At 47.3% G+C, this 14,030-nt stretch overlaps 1 protein-coding gene across 1 annotated transcript in view; it reads left to right on the top strand.

Annotated features, from left to right (window-relative positions):
- LOC110344147 (uncharacterized) overlaps positions 1-14,030 on the top strand; it is a 40,830-nt gene that overhangs the window by 22,667 nt on the left and 4,133 nt on the right. The window contains exon 4 of the mRNA XM_087199017.1: positions 6,265-6,380. Coding sequence (XP_087055143.1) covers positions 6,265-6,380 — 116 coding nt within the window. The remainder of the gene's footprint in view (positions 1-6,264; positions 6,381-14,030) is intronic.

Raw genomic sequence — 14,030 nt, 5'->3', positions numbered from 1 at the left:
AGACTTTGGGGGGACATTTTAGAGCTAAACAATAGCACCCACCCTACCCTCATCCTGATTCTCCACTTAGAGCCAGACCATGCTTCGGTCTACATCCTCACAAGCACGAAGTAGTTAGCAAACAAGCAGAGCCTTCCATGGCCTTCTGCAGAGTGGAGGTGTAGAGCCTTCCTAGTGTTCTCACTCCAGTGCACACCTCTGCACTGAATGTTGGAACTGAACTAAACTGTCTCCCCAAAACAAGGGCAATTTGTAGTAAAAAAAAAAAAAAAGATAATGCAGGATGATTCCATAATGATTTCATTTATATCAAGTGTGTAGAGCAGCAAATTTATAGAGACAGAAAATAGATCAGCGGTTGCCTAGGGCTAAGGGAAGGAGTGGGAACTAACCAAAAATGATATGAGGAAGCAGTTTGAGGTAGTGGAAATGTTCTAAAACTGGATTGTGGTGAGAGTTGCCCAACACTGTAAGTTTACTAAAATCATTACATTGTACACTTACGATGGGTGACTTTTATGCTATAAAGGCTGTTTTTAAGTTAGTGTAGGTAAGTGACTGAAATGGATAGCCCAAATAACAGAGATGACTCCCTAGATTATACTCTTGACTCCACTGCTTGCAGAGTGAATTGGAGTAAATTCCTTCCTACTCCACAGGCTGCATCTCCTCATCTGGAAAGTGGGTGCTGACAATACATATCTCACACATCAGGGTGCAGCTAGAGGGGATGAGTTAGGGAAAGCAGTCACTAGCACAGCAGCCAGCTCTGAGTCAGTGCTTCCTACCCTAGAGCGAGGAATGTGGGAGGCCAGCGAGGGAGGTAGATGTGGGCCCTTTCTTGACTTGGGAAGGGACACTCACGGGATTTTCCATTGACGATGATCTGGAGAGAGAACGCTGTAGGTCTTGCCTGCCTCTTAGGCCCACCAGTTCTGTGCTATGGATCTCCAGTTCTGCTCACTTTTCCAGGGCTCCCTGGACACATTCACCTCCTTCAGAGTCAAGCTGTGAGGAGAAAAAAGGTGTAATATTTGTCACCAGTAGTATTTCTAGCTGCAGCAAGCTGGAAAACTTGATGGCTCTCCTAGGAGATGCCCCAAGGCAGATACGATATGAGTGGCTGAATATGCACAAGGCCGGATGATGCCCAGAGGTGCCCAGAAGAGTCCAGACTGGCTGTGGGGCAAAAGTGGAGGAGGGAGGGGAAGGAGGCAGTGAGCTAAAAGGGGGCTGGTCCCAAGGTGGTGGGAGGGGTTGTTCTCCACTTGTGTGCCTGGCCACTATTCTGAAGCCTTTCAGGAGCAGGCAAGACAGGCGGAGGAAGCTGTAGTTCTTGGAGGAAAGTCCCGTCTGTCCTCAGCAGGCCGATTCACTCATTCAACATGTGTCTGCTGCACTCCTGCTATATGCTGGGGCTGCTCTCGAGCAGGTGCTTGCCCTTGTAGACCTTATATCCTAGGAGAGGACACAGGAAATAAGCAAATAATCAAATGAATTTGTAACTCAAATGCTAACAAGAGTCGGGTAGGCAGAAAAGGGAAGCCGGTTTCGGTCAAGTGATCTCTGTGGAAGTGACATTTTAACAGAGCCTTGAACGACCAAAGGGAGACTTTTGGTCTGCAGGATGGGCAGTCTTGGCAGAGAGAAAAGAATGTGCAAAGGCCCTGGACCAAGTGTCACCTCCCTGTGTTCAAAGAACAGGAAACAACCCAGGTGGCTGGAGCAGAGGGAGAAGGAGGCAGGTAGCAGGTGACTTCAGGCTGGTGGTCAGAGCCGTGGCTGTGGCCATGGGTTGCATTCTGGGAGTGATGCAGAAGCATTTGCATGGTTCTGAGACAGGATTCCACACCACCATGACTAGCACTTTCCACCTGAGAAATCTTCCCGGTGGCATTGTCAAGTGGAGTAACTGCGGGCTGCAGACCTCACCTTGCTGGAGGGAGGAGATAGATCCTCTCTTTCCTGTTCAGGAAACAGGACGCCTCTCCCCTCTCACCCTGGGAGTCAGTGGGTTTCGGTCTTGAGCAATGCTTCATAATTTTAGGGAAAAAACATTTGATTAGGCCTAGTTCTCCTGCCTACAGGCCAGCTATGGCGTTTTGAGACATAATTCCATTTTGGCCTCCAGTCACAACTGAGACCTCAATGATCCAGTGATTCTCCAGGACAAGATTACACCAGCTGAAGACATCCTGGGAGGAACAAAATCTTCATCTACTCAGTTCCTCATTGTTCTTGGATTGTTATATCTTGTTTCCAGCGATGTACTGAACTATCTGCAAGTCATTTGTTACATTTGTTTCTCCCAATGTACTGGTGTGGTAACCTGCAGGCTTTCGTCTTTGCTGCCCAGAGCAGCACTGATCAGACAAGCAGCTCAGCTTCTTCTCAGTCTCATTTTTCTACCTTTCCTGTAATTTGCCTTGTGCTGCCGTGGCTCACAGGAGACTAGGACTTACTGCAGAGGTTCTGGTAACGTCCCTTTTCCCTGTTCCCTACAGCTTTCTTTGTCTCTTTGTTGAGGTTTACCTTTAGAAACAGTGCAATCCCCATCCATTCTCTGACAGGGAATCTTAAAGAAACCAAAAAAAATTTTTTTATTAAGATTTGGAGGAAGCTGGAGATGGTGGTGCCCATCTGTAAGCCCAGCTACTGGTGCTGAGGCAGGAGGATCACATGTTCAAGAGCAGCCAAGGCAACCTGGGGAGACACTGTCTCAAAATACTGTAAAGAGGGCTGGGCGTGTAGCTCAGTGGTGGAGCATTTAGCATGAGGTGGGGTTGGGGGGCCGGGTGCAAGCCCAAGTACTTAAAAAAAAGATAAAGTAGTTAAAATATTTTAGCATTTAAAAAAAATCAGTTACCTCCCTGTGTGCCATAAATACTAATTCTCTTTCTTTTTTTTTTGGTATGGGATTGAACTCGGGTCCTTGCACTTTGGAGGCAGGCAGGTGCCGGAACCACTGAGCTAAATCCCCAGCCCTCTCTTTCTTTTGTAAAACCTCTCCACAGCTATAATCAGATCTCCATTATCTGAACTTAAAGACCTGGGCAAAACTTTCTGACCCGAGACACCTTTCTATAAAATAACCCAGAATAGGCAGGGCAGAGAGGGGTTGTACTGGTTTTCACAGAAAGGAAAACACCATCATGTGGATCATACAGTAGAAATTGCATCTCTGGAGGTTGGAAGCCCAGGATCAAGGTACCAGCAGGGTTGGGCTTGGTGAAGCTTCTCTCTCCACAGCGGACAGCTGCTTGGGCACCGTCCACACTCTTGGACGATCAGAGCCCTCATATGGAACATGAGATAAATACCAAGAGATGGAACAGAGAGAGGACAGGCCCATAAACTAAGTGAGCTGGAACCATCGTAAACCAGTGCTGATCCTCTGCATCAGCAATAACCAAGTAGCAAACAGAATAGAAAATTAAGATCAGTTCATGGTAGTAACAACAGCCATAATCTCTCAAATTTTACACATATACACATGCACTCACACACACATTTTAACCAAAGAATGTATAAGACTCTGATGAAGACAATTTAGAAGTACTATTAAAACACACACACACACACACACACACACACACACACACACATATATATAATTTTTTTTTTTTTGGTACCAGGGATCAAACTCAGGTCCTTCCACTTTTGAGGCAGATGGCAGCACCACTCAGCTAAATCCCTGGCCCATATGAAAACATATTTTTAGAAGAGCTGAACTAATAGAAACAGCATTGTGTGTGGAGGGATTTGGACAACTAATTTTGTAAAGATCTGATATATCAAAGAAATTACAAAATTCCAGCAGGATTTTTGTACAGATTGATTCTAAAATGTGATTGGAAGACTAAAATCTTTGAATAGCTAAGATAATTTTTAAAAAGAAAAGCTAAGGAGAGGTCTACCCTACCAGATATTAACATAATTTAGAAGTAAGTTAATCAGTGTAGTGTATCAATGCAGAAACACACAAGCATAAACAAATAGAGCAAAATAAGGAACCCAGTGACACACTCATGATATGAAGAAATATAGTGAAATAGATGACCCCACAAATCCTATTAAAAATAGATCATTTTAGCAGATGATGTTGGGGAAGTTTGGCTCTCTTTATAGAGAAAATGAAATTAAATCCCCACTTCACAACATAAAAAAAAAAACTCTGAATGCATTAAAGACCTTAAGACCTAAATCTGAAAAGTAATATAGAAACTATTAGAAGAAAATATTAGAGTAGTTTGGAGACCCCAGTTGCAGAAGATTTTTCTAAACATGATCCCTAAACAAATAAACAATAAAGGGGAAAATGTTGAATTTGACTCCAAAAAACAGGGTCAGGGATGTAACTCAGTGGCACCCTGCCTGCCTTGCAAGTGCAAGTTCCTGAGTCTGATCCCCAGTATTGAAAAAAAATTTTTTTAAATAAATAAAGGTTATTTATTCCACAGATGACACGACAAAGTTAACAGACAAGCAATAGAGTAGAAGATATTTGTGACATCCACAATCAATGACATATTAGTGTCCAGAATATACATAATGTCAGCAGCAGCAGCAAACAAAAAGAACAAACCCAATAGAAGGATGGATAGAGGTCATCAGATCATTTTCAGAAAAGAAAACCTTAATGGCTAGGAAGTCAGTGGTGACATTCTCAATCTCATTAGCAATTTAAAAATACAAAACAAAATACTAGGATGTCTAAAAATACCAAATAAGAAATGAGATAGAGCTTTTACACAAGATTCTGGCAAATTATGATGCTGAAGAATACCAAGGCTATTCAAGCTGTGACCTCAAATATGCCCGATAGCCTAACAACCTTGCTCCTGTGGATATTCTCCAGGGAAATGCTCTCTTGGGACCCTGAAGAGGGTGTTTTTCCAGATGTTCTTAGCAATACTGTTTGTGGTAGAGAAATTAGGAGGTACAAGCAAAAATACAGGGGCGAAGGTAAATGTGGACTAGCGGACGGAGGCCCTGGGTTCCATCTCTAGCAACACACACACGCGCGCGCGCGCGCACACACACACACACACACACACTAACATCCTTTTGGGCAAACAAAACACATTGGAAGGACTCATTTGGGCTGGAAGCCACTCATGGGTCAGTCCTGGTGACTGTCCTGAGTGTGGATGAGGCACCCAGAAGAATGTAAATGGACTCTTCCCATCCTGCTCCCCTCCACTCCTAGGCCACCTTCCCAAGACCCCTGACCTTGGATCCCTGCTGGAGGCCTCCAGAAAGTTATGAAGGGTTATTAAGGTAACGCAACCATCCTGTTCTCCCAGTATTAAGCCATCTTCCCTTCATTATACCCAGGGCAGAAATTTGGGTTTATTACTTCATATCAGTATAAAGCAATAGCAAAGTTAATATAAAATACTTATAACCATAATTATCCTTCAGGTCTCTAACTTAAAATATGCCTCTTATGTCCAAGTATTAGAGAAGGTCATTCTCCCCCTACAGATACGAAGAGAAACTGTTTGCAGGACTAACCTGAAACCTTTGACCTTTGTATTTGTTTTGGCTGGAAGCAATGGACATGTTAATCAGAGAAGCTGTGAATATAAAATTGTAAACCGAAGCGTGTATTCAAAGAAAGCCTGAGCTGTTTAGGAAGGCAGCTGAGGCAGAGGAGATAGCAGAGAAGGGATGGGCATCGCAACAGGCAGGAAAAGCCCCGGATGCCCTGACCGGAGGCAGGGTCAGAGTGGCGGCCAGGGGAGGGGATGTGGAGGAGAATGAGGCCCGAGGTAGGAGGGTGTAGGCCGGACTTCTCCAGGCTGTGCAGACCTCAGGGAGGCAGTGGCCACAGGGCTTTTTTGTGGGGGCAGGAACCATGCTGGGTTTTGCGCAGTGAGATGGTCGCACTGGCTCCACGTGATGGGGGTAGAGGGTCTGAGTGGGTGCAGAAGACAGACTTAGACCCCCCGCAGTGTGTCTGTCACTCCAGGGCCAAAGTGGCCGGACTAGGGCAGGGCAGGGGCCCCGGCGAAGAGGAGCAGATGTGGGAGATGAAGGAGTAAGCGGCTTGGCCAGCGGAGACTGGTTGGATCTGAAGGGTCCAACCTTCTAGGGAAAGGGTGCTGGGCCGAGTCCTGGCTTGTCTGCTCGGGCACTGGCACGAGTCGAAGGGCTTCCCGGAGACAGAGGAAGAGGCAGGAGGAAGGCCTGGGGCCTAGAGCAGGAGCCTTTGCCATCGGAGTGACCGCTGGCCGGCGTCTTCCCCTTCCTGCTCTGCAGGGAACGGCCGGCCACTCCCTGTGGACTTGGAGAATCAGATACAGCAGATAGAGTCGGCAAGGAGAAGACCAGACTGGGCATCTCGGGAGGACACCAGCCCAAGCCCAGTGTGGGCGGTGAGTTCTCCTCCACCCCGTTCTCCAGCCAACAAAATCTTCCTCTGCCGCCTCCACGCCTGCTTCTTACCCCCTGGGGTCCTGCACGCTGTCCCCTCCCCGGAAACACCCTTCCCTTCCTCTACATCTCCTCCATCTGCGTGAGTTCTCTGCAACTGGCTTTTGTTAATTATTATTTAAACTGAACAAATTTGTGGGGTATAATGTAATAATGGAGTACATCTATACAAGGCGCAATAATCAAATCAGATGTTAATTTTTCAAATCAGATTTAATTTTCCATCTCCTTATACCTTAAAAAATTCTTCTGATCAACACATAATAATCGAGCACATTACGTGTGCTATTCTAATACATGTATATAGTAGGTGCTTCTCAAATTAGGATAATGAACATTTCCATCTCTGTATCATTATTTTGTATTTGGAGTTTTTCAGCTTCTCCTTTATTTACTGAGTGTGTGTGTGTGTGTGTGTGTGTGTGTGTGTGTGTTACTGGGCATTGAACCAGGGGCTTCATGCTGAACTATGTCCCCAGCCAACTTTTATTTTTTAAGACAGGATCTTGCTAAGTCACTTGCTCCTCCTGTCTCAGCCTCCCAGAGTGCTGAAATTGCAATCATACAACACCACACCTGGCTTTCCTTATCCTTATAAAATACATAGTAGATTATTGTGAACTATAGTCCCCCGCTGCCTGTTTAACACTAGCACTTTTTAAAACTGGGAAGCCTCGCTACATTGGCCAGACGGGCCTCAAACTCATGATCCTCTTGCCTCAGCCTCCCAAGCAACTTGGATTAGAGGTATGCACCACCATGCCTGCACAGAACATTAGAAGTTATTGCTTCTATCTGGCTGTGCTTGGGTTATGTGAGCTCTAATCATTTTTCTTCTCTGCTCAGACATCATCTTTCTGGAGGCCTTTCCTGAGGTCTGGTGGCCAAGTTCAATGTTAATTGCAAAGACAGCTCATAACCTACCCCACACCCATTCTCTCATTGCTTTCTTTCTTCTCATTTTAGCTGCACATTCAGTTCTTTGGATACGTCTCTATTTCCCAGCATCTTGGCCATTGGTGTAGGAGCAGGGATATTTGCAACTTGCATACAATCACTGATTCTTCTCACCAGCTTGTTGTGGTGAACCTATGGCACCTGTGGCCCAGTGGGCTGTTTGTATCACTGAAAGCCCTACAAGGTTTGCCATCCCTGCCCTAGGGAACGTGGGACTGAACAGAGAGTAAATTCGTTTCCTAATGACTCCATGAAGCCATGCACTGCCTACCTCCTGCCTTTGTGTTTGAGAGAGAAATAAGCTCCCATCTTGCATAAGCACCCTTATTTTGAGGTTTGGGTCATTTGCCACCAAAACGAATTCTAATTTATCCAGTGCTCTCCTTCCCACTCCTGTGTTTGTTCCCATGAGAGGTTCCATCCTGCATTGTCACAGTCCACCCTGCCAGTTTGCACACCCCATGTAGGCACAGGGTGACAGTCCCGGGATGGGGCTGTGCCCATTTCCCCTCCAGTGCAATTCCTTGCTCTCTGAGTAGTCAGATAATACACCAATAAACCCACAGAAAACAGCAAGGCACACAGGACAGTCGTCTTAAAATTGTCATCTCCTGGTCTGCTTGTCTTGCTGCTGCGGTACGTAGAAAATAAAAAACTATTTTAAAAAACTCTGATGGTTTGGCATTTGGAAGGTTGAAAGCAATCTGGAAAAGCCTGAGAGTCCCATGTTTGTGTCTCCTTCATTAGCTGCAGAAACAGATTGTCAGGAAGAAGTCGGCGGGCTTAGATGAGTAGGTGCATCCAGAGGATCGGCCCTGCCCAGCCGGAGGCAGCACTGATGAGCCTGGTGGCCCCCCCTCCGACTCCCACAGTAGCTGGTACTGATTGATTCACTTTCCCCTACAGCCAGGCAGAGTTCAGAACTGGCCTCATGGTGTTTCACACCTTGCACCAAGGTTTCAGCTTTGATTGCTCATCTGTGCTTGACGAAGGCTTCTGGTACAATACAAGCAAAAGTAAAGGTGGCTAAGAGATAGAGGCACCTAACCAACACAGTATCCTAGAAGTCAGAAATTAAAATAGCTGGCCAGGCATGGTGGTGCACGCCTGTAATCCCAGTACTTGTGAGGCTGAGGCAGGAGGGTCACCACGAGTTCAAGGCCAGCCTGAACTACATAGCAAGACTTTGTCTCAAAAAACAAAACAAAACAAAAAATTAAAATAGTTGAATATTATCAGGAGAACTGTGCCAAATATCTAGGCAAATCTGATAATCTTACAGATTGGAGTCCCAATTATACTGGATTTTTGGACTTAAACTAGAAAATATTGTGATTATAAATTTTGGGGGGGGGAGGTGCTGGGGATTGAACCCAGGCCCTTCACACTGAGCTACACTCCCAGCTTTTTTTATTTTTATTTTTTAAATTCTGAGATGAGTTCTCACTAAGTGACTAAGTTGCCCAGGCTGGGCTCAAACTTTTGATCCTCCTGCCTCAGCCTCCCCAGAGTGCTAGGATGCAGTTATAACCCTTATTGAATGAAAAAGCCTGAAGAATTAAAATGAGCAGTTGGTTCACCAGCACTTGCTCCTTTTCCAGCTGTGAGACCCCCAGTCACATGCCTCAACCTAGAATAAGAAAGACTCTTGGGCCGGGGATTTAGCTCAGTGGTTTTGCAGCCTGCTGCGCAAGTGCAAGGACCTGAGTTCGATCCCCAGTACCAAAAAAAAAGACTCTGGGGGCCAGGACTCCCACCAAGGGACTCTGCCCAGTGGAGCCCCCCCCCCCGATCTGTCCCCAAGGGTGGTCAAGGCCTTTAGGAAAGACACAAGAGCATTCAACTCGCTGTCATCAGAGGCATGATGTGACATAAAGGAGAGTCAAAATAACACCACAGGGGCCCAAATAAAGTGACATCTTTCACTTAAATTTCATGAAAACTCCTTTGCCCCTGCCACTGACTGTGCCTCCGTCTTGGTGGTCATTCACTGTCACCCACCCGGGCAGGTATCACACATGCTCAACGTGTCGGGGTCTTTCTTGCACAGGCTCTGGGCTGGGGGTCTCCCTGCAGCCTTTCAGGTTCACTGAGAACCCCGGGACCCAGGGTCCTCACACTTCCAGCTAACACTGATCAAATATTTTGGGGCACTCACTATTTTCCAGGTTCTATGTTGGGTGCTGGGAATATAATGCAATGTCTTAGCTTGTGTGTTTGGGTGTGTGTTTGGTTTCTCTGGGGTTTTGGGGGTGGTTTTTTTGGTACCGGGGATCGAATTCAGGACCTTGCGCTTGCAAGGCAGGTGCCAGAACCATGGAGCTAAATCCCTGGCCCAGTCTATTTGTTTTTTGAGACAGGGTCCCACTGTGTTGCTCAGGTTAGTTTTGAGCTCAGGATTCCCCTGGCTCAGCCTCCCAAGTGCTAGGATTTCAGGCATGTTATAATGTAATTTTCTAAAACTGCAGTGGTTTATCTCAGAGAGTTACAGTACATGAGTAGATACCGACGAGTTGAATACTCTTGTGTCTTTTCCTAGTGTTGGAGCTGGTACAAGGTGGCAGTGAAGATTCTGTGATGACTAACTCCAGTAATGGTGTGAGATTTTTTTTGAGAGGATTAAGAAACCACAAAAAGTTTTATTATATTAGAAGTCTAGTGTAATCCCAGCTTTTGGGTTGGAAGGCTGAAACAGAATTGCCATTTGTTCAAAGCCAGCCTGGTCTATACAGCACGTGTCTCAGACAAACGAAAATGAAAGGAGATTGAAATTTTGAGGGCTTGAATACAGGATTGTCCAATTCAGCAAATAAAGATATAGATGCTCTATGTTTTGTCTGGCAGTCCTACATAGGTGGCAGTTTATCTCCTTGTAAAACTCAAGCGAGGGTGTGACTTGTGTCCCATGACTGTGTGACACTGAAGGGCGGAGGTGGACCTGGAAGGCCATGGTCTCCTCCTGGGAGCCCAGTCTACCCAGCATACACCTGGATTCTGAGTCCTATGGTTTTTTGTTTTGTTTTGGTACTGGGGATCAAACTTGGGACCTTGTGCTTGCGAGGCAGGTGGCAGCACCACTGAGCTAAATCTCCAGCTCATCCTTTTTCTTTCCAAGCCCGGGTGGCATTTCCCATGTTTACTCTTGGAATGAAAAAGTGGGTCTGCGAGCAGGTACTGGGATAATGACCTTTGCTCGAAACCAGGCCAGTGGACTTAGGCTCTATTGCTTTGGCATAAGAGGAGTAGATCTCAGAGCAGGTCAGGCTGTGGATTCTGTGACCTCTCACCTGTGACCCCATCCCAAATCATTTTCTTCCGCAAACGTAGGCCTTAAGGTGATACCGTGTGTGTGTGTGTGTGTGTGTGTGTGTGTGTGTGTGTGTGTGAAACCCCCTTCAGACTTTTCTAGTTCTAGTCCTTAAGCCAGTAATGCCTGAGGACACAGGGAGCTTTTCTGGCAGACTTTCAGAGCTCAGCTAGGATGGAGCAGGCGATAAAGCTCAGCCCAGTGGGGGATGGGAGATCCGCAGGGCCTCAGGCCCGCAACCAAGCCCCTCCCACTCCCTTCAGGCTCTGCTCGGAGCTCCGGGCTTGCAGAGCGGCCCCGCACCTCTCACTGGCCCACACCTGCGGGTCAGAGGCCCGGACACAAGTACACAGAGGCAGTGGGTCTTCTCCGAGCCCTGGGCCAGCTTTGCCTCTCAGTTCCGCCTTCTAGCCCAGGTATCAGGAAGGACTGTTTTACCTAATCAAGGAGAGTAAAGAAGCCCGCTGATTGCTCTGCCTTTCTAGAGCCTCCCTTCCCAGCGACCCTGTTCAGCCAAGCACGTGGAATAAACAGCTCTCAGAAACCATGAAATCGTAGTCTTGGAGGCTGAGGCAGGAGGACCTTAAGCTCCAGCCCAGTGTAGGGAACTTAGTAACTTAGTGAGATCCTGTCTCAAAATAAAAACTATAAAAGAGCTGGGAATGTTGCTCATTGAGAAGAGCCTGGGCCCAATCCCCAGTACCCCCCTGACACACGCACACACATACACATGCAACACGCACACGTGCACACACACAAGTCACCAAATCCACCCACCCCTTTGCCTTCTAGGAGCACTGGCAACTAACAGTGGCCTGAACCTCGATGTTCCTCAGGGTCCTGGAGAGGTTCTTCGAAGATTACAAACTAGGATCTGACCATTCTACATCCTCCCTAATTTTATGGACAATGCAGGGAGCCAGGATTCTCCACCTGCGCCTGTTTCCGGCGAGAGCAGCGGTCCGTGCCGCCTACGCACGCCAACCTTAAAGCACCGATGGGGAGGAACTTGCCCCAGTGGCAGGAGGGTCCTGGTGGGGATCTGAGAGGTCTACCGCTGCGGGACAGGCAGAATAGCCGTGGGGCTGGAATGGACAGCGAGGTGAGGGCGGGGCTAGGCCAGCTCCTCCCAGGCGGGCGTGCCCTGGCGATGGCTTCGAAGGAGTCCAAGAATTCCAACTTCCACCCTGGATTCCGGCCATTCTGAAGGTATTTTTGTTAAGGTGGGAGGACAGAGCGTGTTTTATGTAAGGTCTGTTTGCTTGACTGACAAGTTTGTCGTATCTAGGCGCATGCTTTGTGAGCCTTCACACATGGCACGCTTGTTGCAGGGCCTGTGACCCCTCAGGCCCCACCGTGCCACCTCAGGGCACACAGCTCAGAGAGGGTCCGGCTGCGACCTCACGCAGCTCAGCCCCTCTTCTCTCCCACCCTGCCCGACCGTGGCTCCTGAGAGCAGTTGGATCTTGCTGCCAGGATATTAAACATATACGAGGTGTTCGCCCGGCTTCCGGGGACCTTTAAGCTTCATTGAATCAAACTATAGACCTAGGAGATTTGTCTGAAGGAGCCGGGCTGGCCACCAGCTGGCCTCTCTTCTTACCAGAGGGGGAAGGGGGTAATGTCAGCACAGGAGGCCCCAGGGGGTGACCTGGGGGAAAGGGAGAGGACCAGCAGAGTACGAGCAGGCATTGCGAGAAACACAAGGAGAACACGAATCTAACTGTCCCGAAGAAAAGGCAGCAGCAAACTCTACCTTGTTGAGGATTCTGAGGGAGTCGATTTATTTGTTTTGGAGGAGGGAGGGATGGGACGAAGTGCTGAATCCAGCCTAAGATGATCTTGGAGGGGCAGTGGGAGCCATGGAAGGTGCAGGAGCACTCGGGGAAAGGGATTAAATGGCAGAGAGGACCCGTCTGTCTGCCTGTCTGTCCCCAGAGCTGATGAGGTAAGGTTCCAAAGTGGATGCCTGATGTCCAGAAATGAGCCCAGAGCAGCCAGGGAGGCTCATACGGGTCTTCCCAGAGGGTGAGCTGAGAGAGACAAGGTCTGAACTTCGCCTTGACCCCAGTCTCGGCTTTTAGGTACGAGCATTCGTTGTGGCTGGTTTTTGTTTTTTGTTTTTAATGACAAAAGTAGTTTGTGTTCACTAAATAATACTTGGAAAATACGGGAAAAGTTAAGAAAAGAAAAATTCTCCATGGTCTTAACCCATCAATGTAAATATCATTTTTTTCAAGGTGCTTTGTTCTTTTTCTTTTTTTTCTTGGTACTGGGGATCGAACTCTGGACCTTGTGCTTGTGAGGCAGGCACGATGCCACTGAGCTAAATCCCCTTCCTATAGGTGTTTTGTTCTTTACATAGATGGGGTGTGTGTGTGTGTGTGAGAGAGAGAGACAGACAGACAAGAGACAGAGTCAGAGAGAGGGGATTTTAACATAATTGGACCTACTTCCCTGAAACATTGTTTTTAAGGGAGAACGGGTACTGTGATTATAAAGTACTAAGATGAGTCATCTCAGCATTATTGAGCAATTTCATGAGTTTTGGTAAAAACAAAGCTGACTTTCCTTTATCCTGTCGTTAGGAATCACCTACTCTAACATTCTGTAACACTGTATTTCCTCATGGTCCTCAGGGAGGAAAATAACAAGATACAAATCAGGAGATACAGAGATACAAAGTATAACTAAGCCACATGCTACAGTGGCCTTCCTCTACTTAAAGCATTGAGCAGTGTCTTAGTCATGATAGACCCACTTCTGACTAAGGTCAAAGAGGTCAAGAAATGGGCTGAATCCTTTTACTTTTCTGATGGATCCTGTCCAAAAATAGGGCCGGGGGGGGGGGGGTGTAGCTCAGTGGGAGGCTGTGTGCTTAGCGAGCACAAGGCCCTGGCTGGGTTCAGTCCTCAGCACCAAAACCAAAACAAAATAAAACAACAACAACCCCCCCCCCCCAGCCGCCTCCAAACAACAAAAAAATCCTGTCTTAAAATGGACTCAAATTTGATTTTCTTTTTTGGTACCAGGGATCAAACTCAGGACCTCACACTTGCAAGGCAGGCAGCAGTCAAATTTGATTTTTGAGTGGCTGGAGACATAGCTCAGTGGTAGAAAGCTTGCCTAGCACCCTCAAGGCCTGCGGTTCGATCCTCAGCACTAAAAAGAAAGTGATTTCCATGGCGTCAGTGATTTTGCATTTACGTGTCGATGATTCTCAAGAATGCACCTGGACGAGAGGGGACAGAGCTGAGGATGGAGGACAGGACGGCACAGAGGAGAGCCAGGGTCGCCCCCCCCCCCCGTCTTTCTCCTCCTTTCTCAT

Source organism: Heterocephalus glaber, unplaced genomic scaffold (genome assembly GCF_053883595.1).
Source record: "Heterocephalus glaber isolate CG9 unplaced genomic scaffold, H.glaber_assembly_v1.0 deba00001689, whole genome shotgun sequence".
Taxonomy (NCBI): domain Eukaryota; kingdom Metazoa; phylum Chordata; class Mammalia; order Rodentia; family Bathyergidae; genus Heterocephalus; species Heterocephalus glaber.
The sequence above is the reverse complement of the archived record's forward strand: the minus strand, read 5'-3'. Positions and strand labels throughout refer to the sequence as shown.